At 45.6% G+C, this 25,175-nt stretch overlaps 4 protein-coding genes across 6 annotated transcripts; 2 read left to right on the top strand and 2 right to left on the bottom strand.

The window, feature by feature from the left end:
• Nucleotides 1-284: 284 nt before the first annotated feature.
• dnajb11 (DnaJ heat shock protein family (Hsp40) member B11) lies at nt 285-5,408 on the bottom strand. Its single transcript, XM_029529985.1, has 11 exons — nt 5,254-5,408; nt 4,393-4,612; nt 3,760-3,916; nt 2,864-2,961; nt 2,478-2,610; nt 2,233-2,375; nt 2,056-2,138; nt 1,916-1,973; nt 1,720-1,831; nt 1,434-1,593; nt 285-1,325 (listed from the first exon to the last, which is right to left on the bottom strand). Exons 1-11 carry the CDS (start codon nt 5,294-5,296, stop codon nt 1,261-1,263), a joined length of 1,272 nt encoding a protein of 423 aa, XP_029385845.1. The 5' UTR covers nt 5,297-5,408; the 3' UTR covers nt 285-1,260.
• Nucleotides 5,319-13,445, top strand: LOC115061580 (gamma-crystallin S-like). Of its 3 annotated transcripts, XM_029529983.1 has the most exons (10): nt 5,319-5,613; nt 6,242-6,306; nt 6,387-6,653; nt 6,813-6,974; nt 7,093-7,209; nt 7,361-7,610; nt 7,684-7,870; nt 7,941-8,459; nt 8,963-9,205; nt 11,338-11,403. In XM_029529983.1, exons 2-9 carry the CDS (start codon nt 6,244-6,246, stop codon nt 9,174-9,176), a joined length of 1,779 nt encoding a protein of 592 aa, XP_029385843.1. In that variant the 5' UTR covers nt 5,319-5,613; nt 6,242-6,243; the 3' UTR covers nt 9,177-9,205; nt 11,338-11,403. The 3 variants fall into 3 exon arrangements, with proteins under 3 accessions (XP_029385843.1, XP_029385842.1, XP_029385844.1); XM_029529982.1 differs by lacking the exon at nt 11,338-11,403 and having other exon boundaries at nt 8,963-10,703; XM_029529984.1 differs by lacking the exons at nt 5,319-5,613; nt 6,242-6,306; nt 6,387-6,653; ... (5 more) ...; nt 8,963-9,205; nt 11,338-11,403 and adding exons at nt 11,716-11,736; nt 11,852-12,094; nt 13,135-13,445.
• On the bottom strand, nt 13,167-18,056 carry lcmt2 (leucine carboxyl methyltransferase 2). The gene is made up of 14 exons (XM_029529981.1): nt 17,919-18,056; nt 17,415-17,539; nt 17,254-17,335; nt 17,010-17,190; nt 16,777-16,933; nt 16,502-16,691; nt 16,221-16,328; nt 15,683-15,770; nt 15,352-15,579; nt 15,014-15,256; nt 14,824-14,921; nt 14,410-14,597; nt 14,189-14,324; nt 13,167-14,114 (listed from the first exon to the last, which is right to left on the bottom strand). Exons 1-14 carry the CDS (start codon nt 17,964-17,966, stop codon nt 13,926-13,928), a joined length of 2,061 nt encoding a protein of 686 aa, XP_029385841.1. The 5' UTR covers nt 17,967-18,056; the 3' UTR covers nt 13,167-13,925.
• A 519-nt stretch (nt 18,057-18,575) lies between these two features.
• Nucleotides 18,576-23,374, top strand: rab5b (RAB5B, member RAS oncogene family). Its single transcript, XM_029529951.1, has 6 exons — nt 18,576-18,658; nt 19,422-19,717; nt 20,588-20,739; nt 20,893-21,015; nt 21,941-22,034; nt 22,647-23,374. Exons 2-6 carry the CDS (start codon nt 19,552-19,554, stop codon nt 22,760-22,762), a joined length of 651 nt encoding a protein of 216 aa, XP_029385811.1. The 5' UTR covers nt 18,576-18,658; nt 19,422-19,551; the 3' UTR covers nt 22,763-23,374.
• The last annotated feature ends 1,801 nt before the right edge of the window (nt 23,375-25,175 follow it).

Raw genomic sequence — 25,175 nt, 5'->3', positions numbered from 1 at the left:
ATCCCTGATAGCCGGTGTGTGTGTGTGTGTGTGTGTGTGTGTGTGTGTGTGTGTGTGTGTGTGTGTGTGTGTGTGTGTGTGTGTGTGTGTGTGTGTGTGTGTGTGTGTGTGTGTGTGTGTGTCGGCCCGGACTACACACACCTGCTGATTGTTGTTGACATGATGGATCCTTTAATCTGGAAGGGAAGATGCCGGTCAGTGGCCTCCAGAGTCCTTCAGTGTTTATAGTTTGTTTTGCAGCACAAAGTATTTAATCATCAGCGATATCTGTTGTAGGTAAATGTGTCCTGAATTCAATGATCAATGAATCAGTTTGTAAGATGATCTGTACTGTACTGATCCGTGCTAAATGCTAACTCAGGTGCTGCTGCCATCTGCTGGTGACCCTGTGGTACGACACCTCACCACACTTTGTAGAAATCATTATTTATTTTGTCAGTCAAAAGTACAACATCCCCTAAAAATGGCCAAGTTATTCACATTTATGGCCGTGACGCTCTCAGAAAAATCAGGAGGCAGCTTTGGAGTCAACAGGAGAAACAGAAGGAGGGAAAATCCTAAAACCGCATTAGAAACCAAAACCGATGATATAAAGTCTGTGAGGTGTTTGAACTGCCCATCCTCCACAAGAAATCTTCACTGGTGGATTTCAGAGGTCAACTCTGGACATAGTGAACCTTTTTGGGAGGGTTGTGCTGCAAGAACAGCTCTCTGATCAGGAACAAGGAAAACAAAAACACAAACACACAAGCTTTGTTCTTCCTTATTTACAGAGTCTTTTTCAACAGGAATCTGACTGAAGCAAAAGACTGTTCAACACTCGACACCTTCATAAAACTCAGTAAAACCAAAAGAAGAAAAGGAGGAAACCTCTGGTCTCGTTCAGGTTGAACTCAATTGACTCTTTTTTCCTCTCAAAAGTCCAGTTTGTCCAAAAATTAGAGAATTTACTTAAAAAAAAAAAAAAAAAAAAAAAAATATGTCTAAAGTGGGGACAAAAAGGAAGTACAACAAAGACTGGGATCTTTTACTTTCAGACACTTTCAAAATAAAACATTGTGTGTCTGCTGACAAGATGGAAATATTAAAAAGTAAAAACTAAATTGGGTTGGAGCCGTCCTGAGAACAGTCTGAATTAATAAATACACCCTGCCCAGAATTCTGGAGCACACTCCTCATGTTTGAAGCTGTGTGTGTGTCTGTTTTGTGTCGTTTGTGTGTGCGTGTGTGGCAGATAACTCAGTCCAGACTGTGTGTGTGTTAATATCCTTGTAGTCCATTGTAAACCTTCTGTACAGAGCCCTGCTTCAGAAGATTCCGGATACCTACAACAACACAACGACAACTGTTAACAACAAAAACATCCCAAAAAATGTTCAACTGTCAGAACTGTGATGACTTTATTTGTGCCCGATTATTAATCACGTCCTCACCATCTTTCTGCTGGTCATCGAGCTGCGTCTGAGGAAACTCCACGTCGAAGGTGATGATGAGGGAACCTCGGATGTTGATGTTGTCAAAGTTTGGCAGACCTTCCCCTTTCTTCCACATGCGAGCTCCAGGTTTAGTGATCTTGTCTCTCACGATGTGGACCTGACCAGCCAAGACAGATGCAGCAATTTAACTCAACTGGAGCGTTCAACCACCAAATCCTTCTTTGGTTTTATTGAATCAAACTTTAAATACAGTTTTATTTCATTTTAAAAATGTGAGGACAACCTTGTGTCCGTCCAAATGCACGATGTCCATCTCGAAGCCGACCAGAGCCTCCACCAGGGAGATGGTGACGTTGGTGTACAGGTCGTCTCCTCTGCGCTCGAAGACAGGATGTCTACGGAGAAAAAGCCCCGTCCCCGTATCACATCACTGTTCTGACAATCAGCAGCAGAAGCCACGTTGTTGTTGTAAAACTTACTTCAGCACTTTGATGCGGAAACGCAGATCTCCAGGCTCGCCATCGATGTGAGGTTCCCCTGCGGTCACATGAAACATTACAACCAGGAAGACAAAGACAGCTAAGACAAAATCCTGACATCGATGTGAAGGCAAGCTCACCTTCTCCGATGAAAGGATACTCCATCTCATCTCTCACTCCCTGTTCGATCTCCACCTCCAAGGTTCTCTCCTCATTCACCAGCCTGTGGTGGAGGAGACGTCAGAAAACATTCTTAATGCAACTCTGCTGCCACTTTGTAAGCAACACCGCAAGTCTAAAGTTTCTGAGCTGCTCACTTTACGTTGGGACACTCGTCGCACACCGTCTCCTGAGTCATCTGGAAGCGTCCCGGTCCGAGCTGCGTTGTCCTCATTTCCTGTCTGCAGTTACACTTCCTCTTACCTGGAGCTTCTTTGGCTACAGGCTTGTTACGCACGACCTGTGTGATGAGAAAGTCGAACTTAAAAGGCTGCAGCGCAGCAACACAATGCAGTTTGATGGCTCAAATGAATTCCATTCAAAATAACTGTTTTCTACTCGCCTCCACAAAGTTCCCAGAGTACACCTCTTCCAGCGTGACCTCCAGGTCTAGTATGATGTCATTCCCTCTGGGGATATTTCTGTCCTGTTGCTGCCGGTTGCCTCCAAACATGAATCCAAAGTCACCAAAGAAGCTGTGGCAGACGGAGCAACATCAGAACTTTTATTGGACGCGCAGGTCAGTTTGATTAAAGTAACTACACATTTAACCTTCTGTGGCAAAAAGGTTAAATCAGCCAGTGAACTGGACAATCTCCAACTTTACCTCCATCCAGTTTAAGTTCAGTTTTGGATTTTGACAAAGAATTCGAAGAAATTGATTTTTTTTACACGTGGCTAGTGGTGAGAATTTTTTGGCAGACATTTAGCTGAGTTAATGAAGCCAACCTGGAGAAGATGTCGTTGTGTGAGCTGTGGTGACCTTCTTTAAGGCCATCCTCTCCGTAGGCATCATATTGTTTCCTCTTCTCCTCATCTGAGAGCACCTGCACATGAACCAGTCGGTCAAAAAACAAAAAAAACCAACAACCTGCCAGCCCATTTCAAAGAACACTTTTCAAATAAACTGCAGAGCAAAACACCAACGCTTTACGTTCAGATCCAGTTTCTGGAACTTTGTAGATGTTGAAGGCCTGAATCTGCCTCATTTCTGTTGGACTTTAGACTGACTGCAGAACATCACAACTGTTTGTTGTTTGTGTGCCACCAGCTGCTTCACAGTACGACATTCCCTGACATGATAAGTGATTCAAATCTTGTCTGAATTTCACAATAAACACAACACAGGTTCTCCTGCGGGGACATTTAGTCATTTATGTTTATAAAGCAGCTGTCAACAGTAAGTAGAAGTCATTTACTAATCCCATAAGGAACCTAAGGTAAAGATGGTATTTAATTAAAAAATTCTACATATCAACTAAATAAACAGAATAAATTAAAAACAAACTGATTTAACTTGGTATAAAGCCGTTTTATGATAATAAATATTTAAACTGTTCCTACAACCCCCCCCCCAGTACATTTTAAAGAATTTGTGAGTAATGCTAATAAATGCAAATTTGGAGCTGTGACATTTCATTTTAAAACGAACAGCCAATCAGAAGCAGCCACACGGTCTAACCAGCCAATCAGAGTGTCGTTAGTGTTTCCGACAACAACCAAAAAGACAACGATACAAAAACCACTTTTTAATTTTCAAACGTAAATAAATAAATAAAAAGGCTGTGGCATCGTTTCCTCACAGATCCACAACTCAAGAGGCCGAAGAGCAGCTGCCAGCTCACCTCATAAGCTGCTCCCAGGTCTGCAAACTTGTCCTGGGCTTTGGGGTCGTCCTGGTTCCTGTCCGGGTGCAGCTGCAGGGCCAGCTTCCTGTAGGCCTTCTTGATGTCCCTGATTGATGCACTCTTACTGACCCCCAAGATTTTATAGAAATCCCGGCTGTGCGAGAGAGAGACAGACATTTACATGGAAGCTAAAGCTAAAACGCAGCTCTCAGCTAGCTAAGAGCATCACTTTTCTGTTGTTTTTATGCTAAAATCTGCCCATAAACTGTAAAAATATAGCGCCGAAGTCACCATCAGGCCTGTCTATGAGCTGTGTGTCATTGAACAGAAGGCTGATCGCTGCGGGAGAAGCTCAACACCGAAGAAAAACCTAAAATGTGTCGATTCTAACGAGAGGTTCGGCGGAAAAGCTAAGCTGCTAAGTACTCTGAAGGCTGGCGAGCTAAGCTAACGAGTGTGTTCACAAACCGGAGCCTGGATTTGGAAAATAAAAAAACAAACATCGATAAGTTTAAGTTTTTCTGAAAAACCGGCTCCGGTATCGGGGCTCTTCGTGTCGGGTCGGTTTGGACCAATCACAGAGAAACATGTGGACCAGCCGGCCGAGCCGCCGGTGGCGGGCACACTCACCCCGCCAGCACGGCCGTGATGACGAACACCAGCAACCAGCACACACCGCACAGATTCATCCCTTTGGCCGCCATGGAGTCGAACCGGGCAGCGTTTAATTTTCCAGCCGGAGAAGACACACCGACAGCCGGCTTGTGGAGGCTGGAGCTCAGGCACTGCTTCTTCCTGCTGCTGTCAGCGAGGCCCCGCCCACTCTTAAAGAAACAGTCCGCCTTTTTGTCTGTGAGGGAGATGTCCGTGCGGCGTTCGGAGAGCGTGGGAGAAAAGAAAATCAGCTGTGTTCGCAACTTATCAATAGATTTATTACTTATTAATTATTCACAAGACAGCTGAAAGCAGCGAGTGTTGTTTCCAGTTGTTCTGTCTCTCTCTGTGACCGTTTTATGTGTCTTTGTGGTTGTTTATTTGTACACATCCGTTTGAATTGTTTACATTTAAATTAGTTTATGTTTTATATATTTAACATTTGGCATATATGTTACTATTTTAACATTTTCAATCTTAGTTGTCAGGTTCAGTTGTTTTTTTATACTTCTATTTTAGTCACTTTTTATTTTAAAAAAACATGTTATCATGTTTAGTTTTTATACTGAAATGCTAATTTCTATGTACAAAGAGACAAACTGGAGCAGAATTCATTTTCACATTCATTCTTAGCTATTAACGCTAATTCCAGTCTGAACTCTCTACCTCTTGGATGGTTGTCTTTATTTTGCTTTTGTTGTTTGTTCTTCACAATATAAAGAGGGATAATTCAATAATAACCATAAAGTCAAGCTTCCTGTTGGTGAAAAATCATTAAAATGACAAAAACAATAAAAAAAAAAACACAAATTACAAATAAAAGTGGTAAAACCAAACCATTTCCATGTGGATGGTCGTTCTTCCCGATATTTTTGAACATAGCATAGGGCGCGCCCCCGACGGTCGCGCTCAACAGATGTCAGTCCGGTTCTGAGCTCAGAGGCGCCAAATAGGAAGATTGCATGAGTCCCGGTCCGGATCAGTCCGCAACGATCCGCATCCAGGACGGGACCCGAGCTCACACCACGTATGTCGGACTGGACCCGGGGATCCAGATCCAGCCCTGACCAGGACCAGGACCAGGACGAAGGGAGGACCGGCCCGGTTAGCTCCGGCTGCTAACAGCTGCTAACTGCTAACAGGACGGTTGGACTGATGTAGGAAACAAACAGCTGTTTACCTACGTCACAACAGGAAGTGAGTCCGTTTTTATTGTGTTTTCATTGTGTGTCTCTGTGTGTGTGTGTGTGTTTGTTGGCCTGAACTCGGTTTGCTGCCAAACTTATTAATGAGATGCCAATGCAGGTGTGTATGACCCGCCGCTGTTGTCATGGCAGCGGCAGGTCGGCGGCCATGTTTGTTTAAATAAACAACACATCAGTGAGTTAACGTTCATTTATTTAATACAACACACTGTCCTTCCTCCTTTATTGCACCATACCATATAATATTATAGTGATTTAAATGAGGCTCAACTACTGATCATCAGGCAATAAAGAAGTCAGACTGTACTGAAGTCTATGGGAAAATGTCCCTCCTCCTCCCTGATGAGTTTATGGTCTCAGTCTTCAACACAACATGATGCTCATATTTTAAATGAAGCTCCATTTAGAGGGAAACAGAGCAGGAAGGAGGGGCGTGGTTAGGGGTGGGGTTACTGTGTGACTGACAGACTGTCCCACCCAATCAGGATAGTGTCCAGAACAGGTCAGTTCCACCTTTGCCGCCAAATTTGGTGTCTTCTGGTTCAACAGCAGTTAAGATGGCCGACAGTTGACTGACAAACAGCAGCTCACAGACATCTTCTCTGCTCGTCTCTCTGCAGACATGGAGGCCAACAGTGTGAGCATTTGGCCTCGTATGGAGCCCTTCTTACTGGGAGCGCTGCAGGTGAATACACTTCTCTGCACTAAAATTGTGCCAAGAATTTGTCCAGTGGATGTCAATAATTGGTATTGATGTCGTCTCAGGTGGCCCCCTCCTCCAAAATCAGCCTGCACTATCTGCGAAAGATGGCGGCCTATGTGCGGACGAGGGACGGCTGCTTTCCCGTTCTGGGCTGGCCCATGTGGAGGCATATTGCCTGCGGAAAGCTGCAGCTCCCAGAAGACCTCGCGTGGCTCTACTTTGAGACCTTCGACATCCTGATTGGCCACAGCCCGGAGGAGAGGCTGGAGTGGGCGGAGTGTCTCTCCCAGTGTTCCTCCAAGAGTGAGCTAGACCAACAAAGGAACAAGGTGAGGACATTCAACATTCTCAGTTTACCAACGAAGGTAATCCATCTGAGGGTGTGCTGCTCGTTGCCCCAGGTGCTGGTTTATGTGATGACTGCTCTCTCTCTCTCAGATGGGAGGAGGATATTTGAGCCTTTTTTCTTTGTCTTCTCTCTGCTCCAGTTGTCTGTGGACACGCTGCAGTTCCTCCTCTTTCTCTACATCCAGCAGCTGAACCGAGTGTCGCTGCGAACCTCCCTGATCGGGGAGGAGTGGCCCAGTCTTCATCGAACCCGCTCCCCCTCTCCATCAGACCGTGAGGCCAAGACCAGCTCTCAGAACAAGGTCCTTGTTATTGTGGAGGACTGATTGTGTTGTTCGTGTCTGGCAGTAATTCGCCCTTCTGAGTTTTCAGGCTTAAAGCTGAATCACAGTTCTTTATTGTTTGTGTTTGGTTGAACAGAACTGGGACGACCAGGCCCACCTGTCCTTTGTGCACAGCCACCTGGCTGAGATCCTGGAGCTGCTGGTGGAGCCCGGTCAGCTGTCCCAGTCTGGACAGCTCCTGAGAGACTGCCAGGTCTGCTCTGCGTCCCAGCAGCAAACATCCAGCTGCTTTAACAGATATTTCTGACTGTGGTTGCTCTGTGTGTGATTGTAAACAAGTTTGTTTCGCTGCCTAAAGATTTCAGAATACAGCGGTCAGAGAGTTTGAAGTTCTGTTTGTGCAGATCTCCCTGGAGGCTGTCCGGAGTTTGGGTCTGCTCTTGGAGGGCTCAATTTGCCGCGGCAAAGCAGTCCAGCCGGTCCACAGGCTGCTGACCAAAAGTCTGCTCCAGACGCAGGCTGGATACTCGTCCCTCAGCCGCTCCTTCCCCCTGAACAAGCTGCTGTGCTGCCTGCAGCAGAACCTCACGCTCAACCCCTTTGGGATCACAGCCTGCCTGCACTCAGGCAAGAAACTGGCCTGGGCCCAACAAGGTACCGTTGTGTTCCAGGTCGTTTGTGTCCTTTGTCCCCTGCTTTTGTGACGGTCTCTGTTTGTGCCTCGTAGTGGAGGGGGCCATGAAGAGAGCCAAAATAGCCAGGAACACCCACATGGCTCCGGCCGGGAGTAAGATGGTTCTGATGTCTCAGGTCTTCAGACAGACTCTGGCTAAAACCTCGGACCGGCTGACAGGGGCCAACATCAAAATCCACAGATGCTCCGACGCCTTCATTTACCTCCTCTCGCCGCTCAGGTAATGTCAACCTCCGTTCGTGTCAGCAGCCTCCTCAGGTCACCTGTGACGTTTTTGTGGCACCTTCCAGGTCAGTCAGTCTGGACAAATGCCGGGACAGCACAGTCATCTTGGGTCCCGTCCAGACCAGCGTCCACATCCACGGCTGCCACAACGTGCGGGTGGTGTGTGTTGCCGGCAGGATCGCCGTCGGAGCCTCATCGCACTGCACCATCCACGCCCTGACACCCACCCGCCCCCTGCTGCTCCCTGGAAACACAGACATTACACTGGGACCCTTCCACACTTTCTACCCCTCCCTGGAGGATCACATGGCCAGCGTGGGGCTGGCTGTGGTGCCCAACGCCTGGGATCGCCCCCTGCTCCTGGGGACCGAAGGCCTTATCAACACCTCATCCAACCCGGACCCCTCCTGCTACCGCCTGCTGCCCCTGGCAGAGTTTCACGCGCTGGTTGTGCCGTTCCAGATGGAGGGGGACACATGCGAAGTGCCTGGTGGTCTCCCCCCTCCGTATCAGGCAGCAGTCGAAGAAAAGCAGAAGAGAATCCAGAGCTGGCAGAAAACTGTGACGGACGCTCGACTCAACAAGTGAGTAACAATGAGGGGAATCCTCAAACACACAAAACACCTGACAGTTTCTACTTAAGGGTTTATTCCCCCAGCTTGGGGGGGTAGAATCTGAAAAGCTTCAGATCATATTGTTTTTGCTTTAAGCATGTGTAACAGCCGCCTCACACACGGTGCATTCTGGGTCTAAAGTCACCCTTAACTCAAAGGAAAATCTTAACCTAAGGGGTTTTGTGCCCTTGAGCCTGATCGATGTGTTTGTAAAAAACAGTTTGGCTCCATTTTCCAGCTGCTGCTCTCATCAGTGGAAACTCAAAACGGAGCAGCCGTTCAGAAAATCAATGGGCCCAGCTGAGAGATATGATGGAGTTCAGTGGGCATTAGTGTCAGAAAACCTGCCCTGGGGGCTTAAACTCTAAATGACCCCGACAGCACCGGATCTGATTGATTCTTAGATCACAATATTTTCCCACCAAACCTGGTTCCTGTCATGTAGTTTCTGATTTCTCGTCTCCATCCTTTAGGGAGCAGAAGCGTCAGTTCCAGGAGCTGGTGGAGGTCAAGTTCCACAAGTGGCTTCTGGAAACGGGGAACAGGCGGGAACTTGACAGCCTCATCCCAGCCACCGTAGCCACTTTACAGGACTCCAACGGGCCGGCGCCAGAAATGGCCCGAGTGAACGACACCAACTATGTGAGGAACGGACGGACAGTGGGAGCGTCACCGATGGCTTGTTGACCCCGTCGGTCTGATCCTGTTACTGCACGGTGTGTTTCAGCTTTTACACAAACTGCTGAAGAAAAGGCAGCTACTGTTGTTGTTGACGTGTCCGAGTGGAGCCGGAAGCAGATGGCATGTTGCAAAACCACAATCCAAGCAGCACACGTTTAAGGTGGAGCTCTAGAGTTTAAATAAACAAACAGGTGTAAGACTTAAAGGGACATTAAAGGGTTAAATCTGGGTTTAATATAAAACCAGATTGGATCACAGAAGGTCAAACCCTCAAATATCTTCTGTTTTAACGTGATAACTCAAAGCCTCTGATAAGATTCAGTGTGAAACTACTCAGAACGTCCTGCAGCTCTTCAGTTCTGTTTGACTTCTCTGCAGCAGAGTTTAGTGACTCAGAGAGACGAAGAAGCTTCTGAAACTCTGCACGTTTAAAACAATTTAACAACAGCAACAATAATAATAATAATAATAATAATAATAATAATAATAATAAAAGACATTGCATTAAGGGAATTCAGTATGTGCAGTTACAGATGGAGAATGTAGACGATGATGCACAGACAGTATTTTTAGTTTTAGTCATTCACATATGAACAAATAGAAATGAAGCTTTTCCATCACGGGGAAAAACCATCTGAAGTGGCTTTGACTGTGCCTTTAACTCTTCAGCTCATTTAAAACTATTTTCTTTCAAAATATTAATAAAACAGAGAATGTAGATGCTAATTAACTTTGATAACTTTGGGTATTAAAGATGTGTTGGTAACAGTTACTGGAAGATAAACAAAGAAAACAAAGTCTTTTTTACTGTGGAAAAGAGAAGGAATATTAACAGTAAGGGTGGCTGAGGGTGAGTCTGATTCAGCACTCGAGGGTATTAAGACATGTTAGTGCACTTCCAGTCAATCTGGCCTGTAATCTGTAAAACTGGTTGTGTGTTTGCTGCGTTGGTGTTTTTCTCATTGGTCCAAAGGAAACATTTGTTCTGGCGTCACTGACTGTCAAGGCTGCAGGAGAACACCAGGTTGATTCATTATGGACTTCTTTGTGCCATCTCAGGCAGAATTTAACCAACTTGTGGTCAATCGGCCACAAAAGTCTTTATTTTTATATAAATTCACTTGTATAAAATATGCTTTAGCTTTGTACTGAAATTCTAAACATAGATATAATAAATAACCTCCAGTCCAGGACCAGTTTGGCCTTCTGCTGGATCAGAGCTGGGGACGATTAAAATTAAAAAGCTAAAAATCTAAATGCTGGAACTTGATTTTTCTGCTTTCAAGGTGGACTTAATTCACATGCTGCACTTCTGTCTGCCCACGCACATCCTTGGAGCTTTTACTGTGAAAAGCAAAATGTATTTTTTGGATTGTTTAAGAAATAAAAATGAATAAAGGTCGTTAATTAAACAAAAGTCATGTTTCTTATTAAAATGTTCAGGTGGTTCTGAAGACTTATTAGCTGGACTTTATTATATTCAGGAGTCTAATTCTTAATTTCACTTTATTTTAATGTAAAAAATAAATATTAATAAAATGTCTGTCACTTTGAACTATTGAGGGGTTTTTCTTAATTATTTCTTAATTTGTTTAATTCATTTAAAAATATTCTCTCATAATATTTACCATCCTGTTTTGGCAATCATTTCTTTTTATTTTTGGCTGATTTTTTTATTTAGTTTTTTTTTCTTATATTTAGATTACATCTTTCTTTCTTAAAAAAAATAATAAATCAAGAAAACATGTTTTGGAGGAGGAGATAAATCCAGCGGAATCGGTGACATCATTTTTTAGACTTTATATGCCAGTCGTCTTTTTACTTTTGTTGTTCTGATTGTTTTAATCCCACCTGTTTTCCTTTATCTGTCTGCTCCATTATTTCGTTTAATGCTGAAGTTATCATCGTAGCGTTTACATGAACACAGCTGAAGGCTCATTAATGTAAATCTGCTTCACCTTTAACGGCGCTCAATAGCAAACATCTGCAGATAGTTTTGCATTGAATTTTATCAGGTGTAGCCAATAAGGTGCCAACAGTGTCAAAGAATGATGCATGATTAGAAAAAAAAATGTGAAAACAATTGAAATATATTCCACATTCAGTAAAATGCACTTTAAAACAGACACTTCAGTGATGATGAATAAATGTGTTTTTTCTGCTGCAGCTGGATTCGTCCACAGAAAGAAGTCATGAGTTGGCAGGTCCTCACCAGGTGGGGGCAAACTGGCGGAGCGGGCATGTGGACGGCGGTGCCAGAGCCGGAGGTGGGGGTGGGGTCAGTGGACCCCACCATGCGGGGCCATTATGCCGTAATCCTTCCTCGCTTTTCTGGAAAAACTGAATAGAACTAGAATCACTGACTCAATTTTTGGATCTCATTTTCATGACAAAGCGATTGTTCCCCCTTTTGCCTCCACTGGGGCTGTTTATGGACGTTGGGGGTATAAAAGGAGCTGCTGAGGGGTCAGAGCCACATCAAGACCTCTGGGGGGCCAGCAGCATCACCACCATCATCCCTTAACGTCACCACAGTTACACCAGGATGGGCAGGGTGAGTCGGGACGTGGGGGCAGGTAACACCGGGGGGTGGAGGGTTGGAGTCCAGGCTGCCGACGTCGTCCTCTCATCAGGTTTTCTGCAGGATCTGAGCGCTCACATGGATATGTCTTCTTCCCCAGATTGTCTTCTATGAGGACAAGAACTTCCAGGGTCGCTGCTATGAGTGCGACAGCGACTGCTCAGATTTCCACAGCTACCTGAGCCGCTGCAACTCCATCCGGGTGGAGAGCGGCGCCTGGGTGGTGTACGAGAGGCCCAACTACACCGGATACCAGTATGTCCTGACCCGGGGGGAGTACCCGGACTACCAGCGCTGGATGGGACTCAACGACCACATCAGCTCTTGCAAGATGATCCACTTTGTAAGTCGACCAATGAGCTCAGTGTTGCAGATCTTTTCAGCAGGTGGGTCCTGGTGGGCGGGGCCTTATCGTGGCAATTGATTTTGTTGTGACATCACAAAGTTCCACAAGTCCCAACAGCTGGTTTTAAGGTTCAGTGTCTGAATCCAGACTGTGAGCTTTTCTCTGAGGACTGAGACCTCTGAGACTTTAAGTGGATTAATATAGAACCTGGACCTGATTCAGAATCAGAGCCCAGATGGAGGTCTGCCTTTAGACCGCTGGGACCTTTAAACCTTCAACTGTGAGTCACTGAAGCTTCTGCGAAGTTAAAGCAGCTGATGGGAACATCAGAGATCATTCTTTAGCGTTGATGCTACCAGTGACTGCGGGGCTTTGTCGATGGAGCATCGGGCTCTGGTCCAGCTGACCCACAGCCTTTGGGCAGGCACCACTTTCATACAAAAAAATCAATCCAGTTAGTTCAAGCCGGACGAGTACAGATTCGTACTATTTAAAAGGGCAAAAAGCAGAATGCAAACAATGAGGGGTGGCGTTTGATCAGAGCCAGTTATCTAATTGATGCGGTAGATGATGCCAGATGGGCTGAGTAGACGAGGCTGCTGCACCAACAAGTTATTCACCCTCATCAGCTGAACCCAGTCAGACAATATGAGAGGCCACTGGTTATAAAAAGTCAGATTGTATTGAAGTCTATGGTAAAATGTCCCTCCTCCTCCCTGATGAGTTTATGGTCTCAGTCTGAAATACGACATGTTCATTTTTAAATGATGCTCCATTTAGAGGAAGGAGGGGAGGGGCTAGGGGGTGGGGGGCTACTGTGTGACTGACAGACTGTTCCATCCAATCAGGATGGAGGACAGAGCAGGCCATATCCACCTTCTCCTCCAAATGTACTGGTTTCAAAAAACCAAGATGGCTGACTGACAATTTACAAACTGGAGGTTTTAAAACATGCCACATTCTAGATGCCAAACTGAGGCACATATAGGCCCCCCCCACCCCCCACACTAACTTCCATCTCCACCTTCACCTCCCAGACCAGCGGGACCCCGTACAAGATGCAGCTCTTTGAGAAGGTGGATTTCAAAGGCCAGGCCGTAGAGGCCGTGGAGGACTGCCCCTCCCTTCCAGAGAGGTTCAACTGGAGGGAGGTCAACTCCTGCAAGGTCTCTGGCGGCTGGTGGATTTTCTACGAGCAACCCAACTACCGTGGACGCCAGTACCTCCTGGAGAAGGGCGAGTACCGCAAACCTGATGACTGGGGCGCCGTCAGTCCTGCAGTCCAGTCCTTCAGGCGGTTCATCGAATGAGTCACCCTCCATCCAAAACATACCCTGAACCACGCTGATCCATGTCAGGAAACTTATTTGACTCTAAATTTCTGAGGTCTCAAGTAACAAATAAAAACGTGTTCAGCAGCAGACTGAAGTTCTTTAATGTGTTTAATATGTTCTATATCCCTGAAAACTTAAAGGCCCAATATTTTGCCATTTTTCTGCCTGTGTTGAAATCCAGAAGAAGATATATCCGTACTTTTAACCCCCAAAAACCGTCTCAGTGTAGTTTAATGGGGTTTGTCGCGGTGACTGCTCCGTTGTGACATCACAAAGTCCCAGAAGTCCTGGTGGCTGGTTTTAAGGCCCAGTGTCTCAATTCAGGCTGTGGACTGACACCTTTGAGACTTTAACTGGATTAATATGAAACCTAGACCTGATTTAGAATAAACCAATGAATAACCATGTGGAGGTCGACCTTTAGACCTGATGGGACTTGAGGGTGTCTGTCAGTCTATCCATGATAATCCTGAAGGTTCAATAACCTCCTGAGTTCAAGTCCCTGATTTGAGGACTTTGGAGCCCAGTGCTGGTCTCAGGTCCACAGTGACTGGCTGAGGGTTGAAATGGGTTCCAAAGGAGAAGCAGTTCCCTCCCCCTCCTATCAGGACCACCTCTGGTTCTTCTGAGTCCGTCAGGTCGGAGCAGAAGGAGTGGAGCATCAGAGGCCAAGGAACTGAGGTCTACATGTGGAAGAGCAGAGGTTTGTTATGAAATCATTCATGTGAAACAAAGTCTGGGTCCAGAGTCAACTGACCAGGTCCAGACTGAACTCCACGCTGGTCCGTATGCTGAGGTCGATAACGACGACACCGGGCACGCCGTCCGAATGCAGCCAAACCCCGCCCACCACCACCAGCTTCTCACCGATCATGTGAGCAGAGTGAGAGTATCTGAAACACAACGTCACGTGACATCAGGTCTTCACATCCAGCACAACTTCAGGAACGAGTCCGGAGGGGCTGAGACAGGACGGACCTGGGAACAGGAGGAGGCTGCACCTCCAGTCTGTCCCAGGAGAAGCCTCCGTCAGTGGGCCTTAACACCGCTGTGTCCCCCCGAGGCACCCCCCTTCTGTCCAGGCCTCCGAACACCACCACCCCCCCCTGAAATGAGCAGGCTGAGTGGGAGTGGAGGGCCGTCGGTGCTGCACCCTCTATTGGGACCTGAAAAAAACACACACACAAATTCTTCACCCTCGTCGAACCAAATCAGAACAAATTAGAGTCCGCTGACTGTAAAAAGAAGTCAGACTTTGTTGAAGTCAATGGGAAGATGTCCCTCTTCCTCCCTGATTTATCAGCTCAGTAAACGTTTGAGTTCATTTTTCTCACTGTGCGTGACACTAAAATCCATTAATGAAGAGAGCACTCGATCGGGGTCGGAGCAAACCTTCATCCACCGCTGCTGATCAAGACACAGGAAATGGGCGTCGCCCAGAGCAGCCGCTGATTCACTCTTTCCACCAAACACTAACAGAAGGTTTTGGCCTTCAGGGGAGAAACAGAAGATCTTATTATGGAAAAAGTGAGGAAGTGATGATGGTGATGAAACAGAGACAGAAATCAGCTGCTAATCTCACCGTTATGACTGACGACTGTGGCGGTATGCCTCCATCTTGGCGGCGGTGGATCACCCGTACAGACCATCCGTTCTGCACGCATTGTCATCAACTCTTGGTCTTCTGGCTCATCAGGAGCTGGACCACAGGGGTCCAGGGTGACTCTGAAGAGGTCTCTGATCGGGTTGAGAGGTGATGAGCGTCCTCCGTACACCACGAAACCTCCTCCGGGACAAGACGTGACGGTGTGATAGAGTCGGACACCTGGAGGAGCGAAACAGGAAGGCCAGCCGTTCACACTGGAGGTCGATGATAAGGATGGATAATGACAGGACGAGGATCCAGACCAGGCCTCTCACCCAGACTCCCTGAAGACTCCACACTGACAGACCTCCAGGCCTGATGGTCTCTGAGCAGGACTCTGGGTTCGGCCCCCCTGCCTCCTCTGCTGGAGCCTCCCGTCAGCAGAACCCGTCCTGGGCTCACAGGGGTGGAGGCCAGCCCCAGCCCCTCCACACGGACCGGAAGGGTCTTCACACGGAGGGACACGGGACTCCAGGACGGGCCAACGGCGGGCAGTGGAGACACTAAGAGGAAACAAGACAAGAGACACACAACGACAAAGTCTTAGTGAGGACAAACTGGAGAACATGTAGATTTAAAGACGCTGACTGAGATTATAAAAGATACCTGCAGGACGTGTGAGCAGAGCCTGGACTGTGAAAGAGCCTCGAGACGCAGTGAGGATGAAGTAGTGGGAACATTTCTGGTGCCATTCCTGAGGACGAGCAGACACACTGAGCTCTGAACTCTTAACTCCTAAACATGTCTACGGATGACTTACAGGAGCGCTTTGGGCCTGTGAATGAGTTTTCTTTTATTCTTTTATATTAATATATATTATGATAATGTTGGGCTGCCAATATGCAGAAATAACCTTATGGTTGTTATAATGGCAGATATTGTGACTTCCATTGGAAATACTAATTCATTCATTTTGAGGTAAAATGGACTTTGGTAAATACTGTCATACTTTAACTGAAGTAAAGATTTTACTTGTATTTGTATTGGAGACATATTTGATCAGGAGTATTTACATTTTGACTCAATAAGCTTCACGTATGCCTCTGCTCTGATGCTTCTTTAAATAAAATCTTTCCCTTGCCTTCCCTTGAGTTCACTGGATATTAGTGGGCAGCAACATCCTCATGGTTTTCCAGCATCTCACCTCATACTCATCAAAAGGCTCCAGGATCTCCACTCGGCTCCTCTCCTCCTCAGGGATCAAGCCCAGGTAGAAGTCGTTCATGTCCAGACACTCACAGTGTTCCCAACCCTGAAGACACACACAGATCACATCTAGTTTAAACTGTCCTTTAAACTTCTACAGCACACCAAAGATCATTTATATAACACCAATTCATTTTTAATATAGAGCCGGTTTAGACTGAAGCTCTTTTTGGAACCCAAAAAGTCCCACATGATACAATAACTATCGTGCACACTGACCTTGTCCAGGAACCTGCGTGTGTGCGCGGCGCTGTCTGGGTACTGTCGAAGGGCATGCAGAGCTGAGTTCAGTTTGAGGAAATGATCCTGCATGACCCGTCCAAATGGATCGTCCGGTCGGATCTGCTCGTACATCACGAACAGAGACTGTGGGAGGAGCTTCGCTGCCCAGCTGATGACGACATCTGACCTGGAGGACACACATCACAGAGCTTCACGGTGGGATCAGTGCAACAACAGTCCAGATTTTTGTGATAGAGACGCACAGTGCTCACCATTGTGTTTCCATGTAGGTAAGAACCACTTCAGAGAGGATGAGAGTTGGGGCAGCCCAGTCCAGCCCAGCTGCACCCAGAGCCGCCTCCACCTGGGCCTCCTCTCGGATGTCCACCCCCAACAGACGGTACTGACTGCTGGACACATACACCGGTCCTGCAGACACACCGCTTATATAACAGATGCAGTGTCGACTGGATTTCCGTGTTGTTCCCAGAAATACTTAACAAACCTGTATGAGGAGATAGATGTGGGCCTAACATCCCCCTCAGTGTGACGTTAGAACCGATGAGGGCAGCTTTACGCCGGCTGACGTCAGGGAAGTCCACCTCCAACACCACGACCCCGTGGAGAGCTTCATCGGCCCGAAGGCGAAAGTACAGAGAGTCGAATCCGGCACCCAACGACAGGATCTAGAAAAACGAGGGAGAGACTGAGGGAAAGCTCTCCGACAGGTCCGGACCAGGTGAGCTCACCTGTCTCCTGCAGCAGCTCTCAGTGATCTGGAGAAACCTCCTCACGCAGTGATCCACAGCTCTCCACCGGACATAGTATCCCCTGAGACAGGAAGTGAATTCACACAGTCAGCCGACAGCTGAACAAGCTGATGCTGTGAGGTGGAGAGCTGCAGACTGACCTGTTGATGAGCGGGGCTCTCCTGCTCACTTTGCACACGAAGTGTTGGAGGAAAGCATCGTGGAAGTAGCCCTGCGCTGCAGCAGACAGCTTACTCACCACGCTGCTGTCGTTGGTTCCCTGAACCTGACAGTTAGATATCAGCCACAGACAAACATTAAAGCAGCAAATAAAACAAAAGCTCAAACTTTATTTGTGACAAAAACATTACAGCATATTAAACACTTAAAATGTTTATATTAATTAATAAAAAAAAAACATGTTTTTAACTTCTAGCATGTAAGTAATATCTGCCACAAAACTGGCAAATATTGACGAGTTTGACCTTCTTCGGCTTCCGTAAATGAACAAATGTGCACGATCATGTGAATGTTTTCTAACGTCCATTCTTCTCTGATTAAGTCATTCAGTCCGTAAAGTGAACAGATATATAATCAGCTGTTTTAGTGTGAAAACAAAACAGAACCAATCAATCTTTATTTTGTCCACTGCCGGCTCCTCTCACCGCGCTGTCCCGCCCCCGGTGCCCTTTCTTCCGGCCGGTCGTCGGCATGATGTCGGTGACCTGTCCGGACCTCAAACGCAGCACGGAGCGGAGAATTAAACCCAAAAGAACTCCGGTGTTACCTTCACGGCCCACGAGTCAAAACAGTTCAAACTTCCGTCACGTGCTCAACACTTCCGGATTCCCCGCGTCGCTTCCTGTGCTCTCGCGCCCCCTTCCGGCTTGGATGTCCAAACAGCAGTGTTTTCAATAACTAAACAATAATACTTATTTTTTTTATCATCATTAACGCTGTTTTAAGTAATTATTAGTGTAATTTGGTTGTTTACAAGTCGTGTGGGTTGTTTATTTATCTGAGTGAACACTGAATAAAAAAATAAATAAAAATAAAAACAAAAACAACTAAAACAGCAGCTGGGATGTTTTTAGGCCCAACATGCCAAAAGAATCGGCGTCCAATCTGAACACGTTGAACACAAAACTGAAAGCAGCCGGACCGGATTAAAAATTCGGCTCAATTCTTTTTTACATTTTCGGGCCATTTTTTTGTGACACACACACACACACACACACACACACACACACACACACTGCGGCTGCTGTCATCGCGGCTGACAATGCGGCACCGAGTGCGCATGCGCCGCCTTACAGGAAGTGTGTTAAGGTTTTGCTCCACCAGCTGATGTCTGCAGGTTGTCAACAGTCGAAGCTGCCGAAACGACGAAACGACGACGTTCACGGTAAATATCCGGACGTTTCCCTCCCGGTTCGGGCCCCTCACCCCCCTTCCCCCGACCCCGGTTCTCGTCGCGGACTTTGGCGTCGAAAATACGAAGCTTCGGGATCCGGATCGGTGTGTCCCGTTAGCACGTAACGCCGGATCAGGGCACACCGGGGACCGGACCGGGCCGGACCCGAGCTGAGGGTCTAACGTGGCTAACGTGTGTGCAGCTGTCGCTATTGTGTAACAGCACACAGCCTGGGTTTATTTATTTGTGACAACAGTTGGTCTGTTATTTCAGTACATCCATTCTTTTTGACATGTTGGGAAAAGACTCATAAACCCTCCTGAATTTTAATGGTTGATGGAAATGTACATATGCTAAATGATATTTATGCAAAATCCACGTTATAGTTTCCAACCGTCCCAAGCTGCAGTATTTCATAAACAGTGGGCGAAAAAACAACAAAACTAAAATGTGCCATTTCACCTGAAACAATACTTTTTGAGACTCAAACAGTCAGTTGTTGTTGAGCAGCACACAGACTGCTGCCTGTTGTGTTTGAGACTGAGATTTGTGGGATTTATTGGGAATAAGTGAAATCAGTGAACCATCATGTGAAAACCTGAGGTGTTTTTTGATGGAGGGGCTGTAGCAGAGCAGCTACAGTTGAGATTTGTGGATCCTGATAAGGCCCCAGTTGGGGGGATGAGGCTTTTGTTGCCTCCAGAAGTGATGTAATCTTGCACCAAAATAAAAATCTTTTTGCTTCTTTACGCAGATAAAAACACGGAGAGACCAGAAGTCAAGAGATCTTCAGCGAGACTTCACGGCTTTCTGTTTTGGAGGCAAGTGACTGACATCCCCCCGGAGGAGGTCCAGCCCCCCTGCCGTCTCCTACGTGGGCCGGTATGAGCTCCAGAACAAGTGGAGGCCGCTCCAACGGCACGCTACCGCAGACCAAAATCTGCCAGTTCAAGCTGGTGCTGCTGGGCGACATGGCCGTGGGCAAGTCCAGCCTGGTGCTGCGCTTCGTCAAGGGACAGTTTGACGAGTTCCAGGAGACGACCATCGGAGGTGAGGAGGGATGTGGGTGGATCGGGGGGTAAAATGTGTGATGGAAGGGATCCAAAATCCAAAATGAACAGAACCAAAACTAACAACTGCTCGTGATGCAGAAGGAACAACTTGATATAATTCTATGATTTTATCAAATGCAGCAATCTTTACACGTAGAGCTGCAACAATCAGCCGATTCATCAAAAACTACTTCGAAAAGTTGATTTAAGTTGATTCATCTTCATAAAGTTGAGTCATTATTTGAGGCAAGTCAAGTTTATTTATAGAGCACATTTCATACACCAAGGAAATTCATTGTGCTTTACATAAAAAAGAACCCACAGAGAAACAGAAAAAGAATGCTGAAACATTCAAAGGACAAGCATCAAATCATACTACAATATAAAATAATTGAAAGAATATGCAGCAATCTGGATAAATTAAGAGAAAATACATTGCAGCTTTCATGCATAAGCGCAGGAGAAGAAAATGTTTTTAACTTGGATTTCAAAGTGTCAACATTTGGTGCAGATTTAAGGCAGAAATACTTCAGCATGGTTCTGAACATCTTTGGCTTTTCACTTGTTCAGACTTCGTCCATTAATCATCAACAGAATCATAAACTGATCATTTAATTGATAATAGAAGTGACGGCTTGATCAATCATGGAAGTATCATTTGTTGTATTTTGATTATTTAATTTTGAAGCTGGTGATGGTGGAGCTAATTCAACAGGCACAGATATTTTCTTCAGCTGACTGATTTTTCCCAAAGAGTCGGTCAGACAAATGTATTGGCTGAATATTTATTCAGAGTAAAGCAGCAGAAGATGTAAATACTGCCGTTTTAAACACACCTATTAATCTGTTGTCTGGTCTTTGAGTCCAGCTGCCTTCCTGGCCCAGTCTGTGTGTTTGGACGACACCACCGTGAAGTTTGAGATCTGGGACACCGCAGGACAGGAGCGATACCACAGCCTGGCCCCCATGTACTACAGAGGAGCTCAGGCCGCCATCGTCGTCTTTGACATCACCAAACCGGTAAGAGACTGAAAGGACCTACTGTCCTGTTACTCTGTAGAATAAAGGAATCCTGACAGAATTAAAGGGATTTAATTTAAAATTCATGATTCTAGAATTAACTGAGGCAGATTCGTGTTGTTGGTTTCTCTGAACTTGGTTGTGTTTGTGTAGGAGACCTTTGAGCGAGCCAAGGCCTGGGTGAAGGAGCTGCAGAGGCAGGCCAGCCCCAACATCGTCATCGCTCTGGCTGGAAACAAGGCCGACCTGGCTGAGAAGAGACTAGTCGAGTACGAGGTAACGAAATATCCCTTGATTCTAACTGAAATGTTTATAATAGTCGACTGTCAGTCTGCGGTGGGAGCATGGACCGGATCAGGAATGTCAGAATACCAATCAGAAATAAAAATGTCCTGCCATGATATTCATGTGATAATTCTGGAAATCAGCTTTAAACAGCTTGATGTGGTTTTGGAAACACTGTGCGAGTCGCTTCTCTCTGATTTCCTGTTCACTTTATTATTATCATTGAGCAGAAACAAAGTGTAACAGGTGTTATGGTTGAAAAGCCAAACTGAACAAGTCTGGCCTTGAAACAGAAAGTGTGACAAAAGCTTGTTGGTTAGACGTTTGATGATATTAATGTTTATCCTGATGATTGAAATTCACAATTATTCTCTTTAATTCATCTTGTGTGCTCATTGCAGTTTGTGGTAAAATTGTACAGTCCCATCTCAACTAAAGACATTTTTTTACCAATTTTGAAGAAGCCTCGGGAAGATAACATTAGTATTATTGATGTTTGTATATAGAGGAAGTAGTTGAAGGCCCAACACTGATCCTTGAGGGACTAGTTGAAGGACTGGTTCATTGGTATTATTGGCACTGTGGTTGCTAAAGTTGTGTTTCTGGCTGCCATAGATTGTGTTACTGCAGTTTATGGTTTGTGTTGCGATTGTGTTAAGAACGTCCAAACTGTGCGACTCATGGCTAAATGTGGAAATCTGGCTCATGACCACATCAAGGACATCAGGTAGATCTTAACCTTCTCTTCCAAATCCTGGTGGGAAAGTCTTTGAGTCAGCCGCCTGATTCTGTTGTGTTCAAGTGTCAGAGAACAGAATATGAGGCTGCGTTCAACAGCTCAGAGGTTTGAGTGGCCGCTGTTTACTGGTAGCTGCTGACGTCATACTTGTGTGTGTCTGTGTGTGTTTTGGTGCAGGAAGCCCAGACGTATGCTGAAGACACCGGCCTGCTCTTCATGGAAACCTCTGCAAAGACGGCCATGAATGTGAACGAGCTCTTCCTGGCCATCGGTGAGTCGTCGCCAGCGTTTGTATTTCCTTTCAGCTAGACTCAAGAGCTCCACACCAGATTGACGTTTCTGATCAACATCATTATGTAAATAAATAAATAATGTCAATGAATATTTTTTATTAGCTCCTTCTATTTGGTTCAGAAAAAATGTTTACACTTTTAAGGCAGACCCGGATTCACACTTTCTAATGTGTCATTTTGGTTTTGGGGTTTTTAAATTGCTGCTCTACAAAAGTCTACTGAGGAAAAAAGACTTTTCAAATGATTTAACAAGAAGATATTAGATATGAGTTCATTATTATCATAAATACTACATTCTCACTTTGCTACATCGGTCTCTGTCAATAATTCCTAGTAATTCAAGTAAAATGAAATTTTTCCAAGCTGGACCCTGAATTTTTTTGTTGTTGTAATAATTAGTATCTTAATTGAAAAATGTAAGAATGTTGATAATGGACTTTGTAAAACCTGCAGAACTGTTTGAACTGTCATTTTCTCCCATAATAGTAATTAAAAAAATACTTTATAGGTTGACAAAGTAGAATCTAAACCATCTGTGACTGAAAGGGAAAAAAATAAAAATAAAAAATAACTTTTTCTCCTTGATGCAGCAAAAAAGATGCCAAAAACAGACACCCAGAACCCGACACATGCAGCACGACACCGGGGAGTCAACCTCCAGGACCCAGACGCCCATTCGACCCGAGCCTGCTGCGGCGGGAACTAGACCTCCACCCCCTCCACCAGTCCTCCACCATCCACCACCTACCACAGCCCTTCGATCATCCTGTCTCCTTCAACCAACCTGGAGGGGGGGCCGATCGCAGGGGGAGCCCAGCATCTACTCACCCGCCCTTTCCATCCATCCTGCTGTCCGAGCAGACAGAAATTCAAGGGAGAGAATTGGAAGAGAAGAGGCGGAAGGATACGACACAGCGGTTCACATCAGTGTCTCTTGACCAACTGAGACTGAGATTTTGTAAAGTAAAAGAAGACTGGGACTGAACACAGAATGTGGACGACGGTGGCGAGCCTGTTGGTAATTAGCACTAATTGTCAGTTTTTATTTCGTCTTCACTCTGCCAGCCACGGCCCTGTTTGATTGTGTAGCGTCCAAGACAGGAAGAAGGTGCGAGCAGGACAAATAACAAAAAATACACAAAACACGAAAAAAATGAAAAAGCTAAGGCATAAAATAAAAAAGCCCGTTAGGTAGAAGCTGCTTTCATCTTCTCCTTATCAGAGCTTGCGCCTGCTTGCCTTGTCTGCGCCTGAATCGATCAAATCCTGCTGTGAATAACGCTGCATTGTTGTTGCCCCCCCCCCCCAGGAACGACCCCTCTGTTTGCCCCCTCCCCCCGTCACAGGTCCCACATCAGTTAGTTTGTATTTATTATCCAGCGTTTTAACTCCTGGTGCAGCCCCTCCCACTCGCCCTCCAATTAACCTTGTGATGTGACAAACGATTAAAGGTTGCAATTTATTGCCTTTCTGTAGAGGAGTGGCGGACTTGGTTTCAGTTTGAGTGCTCATAAGGAAATATGATTAGCAGGGCAGGGTGTACCAACTGTGTGCAAAGCCACAGGACTTTAATGTTTAGATGAGCAGGAAACCATCAGCTGTAACTAACTGAGGCAGAGCTTCAGTTAATCAATCAGTGGCCACGCCCACATTCAATTCCTGGCATCAGATAAATATAATAACTTGGAGCTGCTGTCCCAATCGTTAAGGAAGGAATGAAAGTCAGAAAATAAAAAACTTGTCCCCCTGTCTGTCTTGTGTGTCAGATGTCCCTCATCTGTCCCGTGTCCCGAGGCTTCGTTGTTGGTGACTGTGACATCATAGTGATGGTTCAACAAGTTAAATATACGATGCGCTTAAACAGAGGTGTGTGTGTGTGTGTGTGTGTGTGTGTGTGTGAGAGAGAGAGAGAGAGCTTGGTTGCTGTTCAGAGATTTGCTTGGCTGAGGAAAGTATTGAATGAAAAGATAAAAAACAAAACAAAAACAGAAGTGCCTATTCCCAGTTTTCTTCCTGTGATTCCTGTTTGAGGCTTTCTTTAACTGTGTGCTTTGTAGGCAAAGTGCAGGAAACACCCGGTGACGTCAGCTTGTCCCATGAACCAATAACTCGCATCGCGCAGTGAGGCTTTACTGTATCGGCTCTTCGTATGGATGTACAGTGCTCTTTGTTGAATACACTGTACATTAAATATTGTCTTAATTTTAAATAAAAGATGACTTTAGCAGAGCACACTTGTGAACCTGGGATGGATTGTTTCAAAGAATTCTAATCGACATTATAAATCTGATTGATTTAAACAAATATTGGTGTTGAGGAAAATCTTTTCAGCTTTTTTTCCTGCAACCTCACATTAAAGTGATCGTTGTGGCAGTTTGAAGTTGGTACAAATGTAAAGTCAGTTTACTGACCTGTCGATTCCGATCATGTTTAGCCCCTTTTAAAAACAACCACAGCGGACGGGGGTCAATATTATTTGAAATGTTGGCCTATTTTTATATTGAATCAAATTTACACTCTTCTTTGGAACTGCTTTGTGAACGTTAAACTGCCACATTCCTACACACCAGCACAACAGCGGTGTAGCATCTCACTCTGCAGACATGCTCGTAGGAATACAGTAATTGAGAAATTATAGTTCTAAAGGAAAAATAAAGTGGTGAAAATATTAAAAATAAAGCAAATGCTTCAACTTTTTTTGGCTCCCGTTTAAAATAATAAAACTGGTTAAAACATTTTTTGCTGCAGCACCAAGAGGTTACTGATCTGAGTCTGACAGGTAACACGCTGACTACGTCACAACACTCCCCACAAAAATAACAAACTCTCACTTTAAAACTTTTGATAAAGAAATACAGTGAACCTATTGCTGGTTTCCAAATTGGACTAACAGAGTAAGGTCTCTACATCACGTTCAATGACGAGAAAACGACTTTTCGTCATCAAACTGCATCCACTTATTCATCCGTCAGCGTTCTGTGACCTGGTTGATTTGTCATCAGCACCATCAGTATCATCATGTATAGTGTTCAATAAAACTGTGAATGGAGCTTGAGTGCAGGACACTGATTTCTTTTCTTTCACTTGCCTCGTGACTCAGATAAGTGAAAGACGTTAAC

This window comes from Echeneis naucrates, chromosome 21, assembly GCF_900963305.1.
Source record: "Echeneis naucrates chromosome 21, fEcheNa1.1, whole genome shotgun sequence".
In the NCBI taxonomy this organism is placed as follows: domain Eukaryota; kingdom Metazoa; phylum Chordata; class Actinopteri; order Carangiformes; family Echeneidae; genus Echeneis; species Echeneis naucrates.
This window is presented reverse-complemented; position numbering and strand designations above follow the sequence as displayed.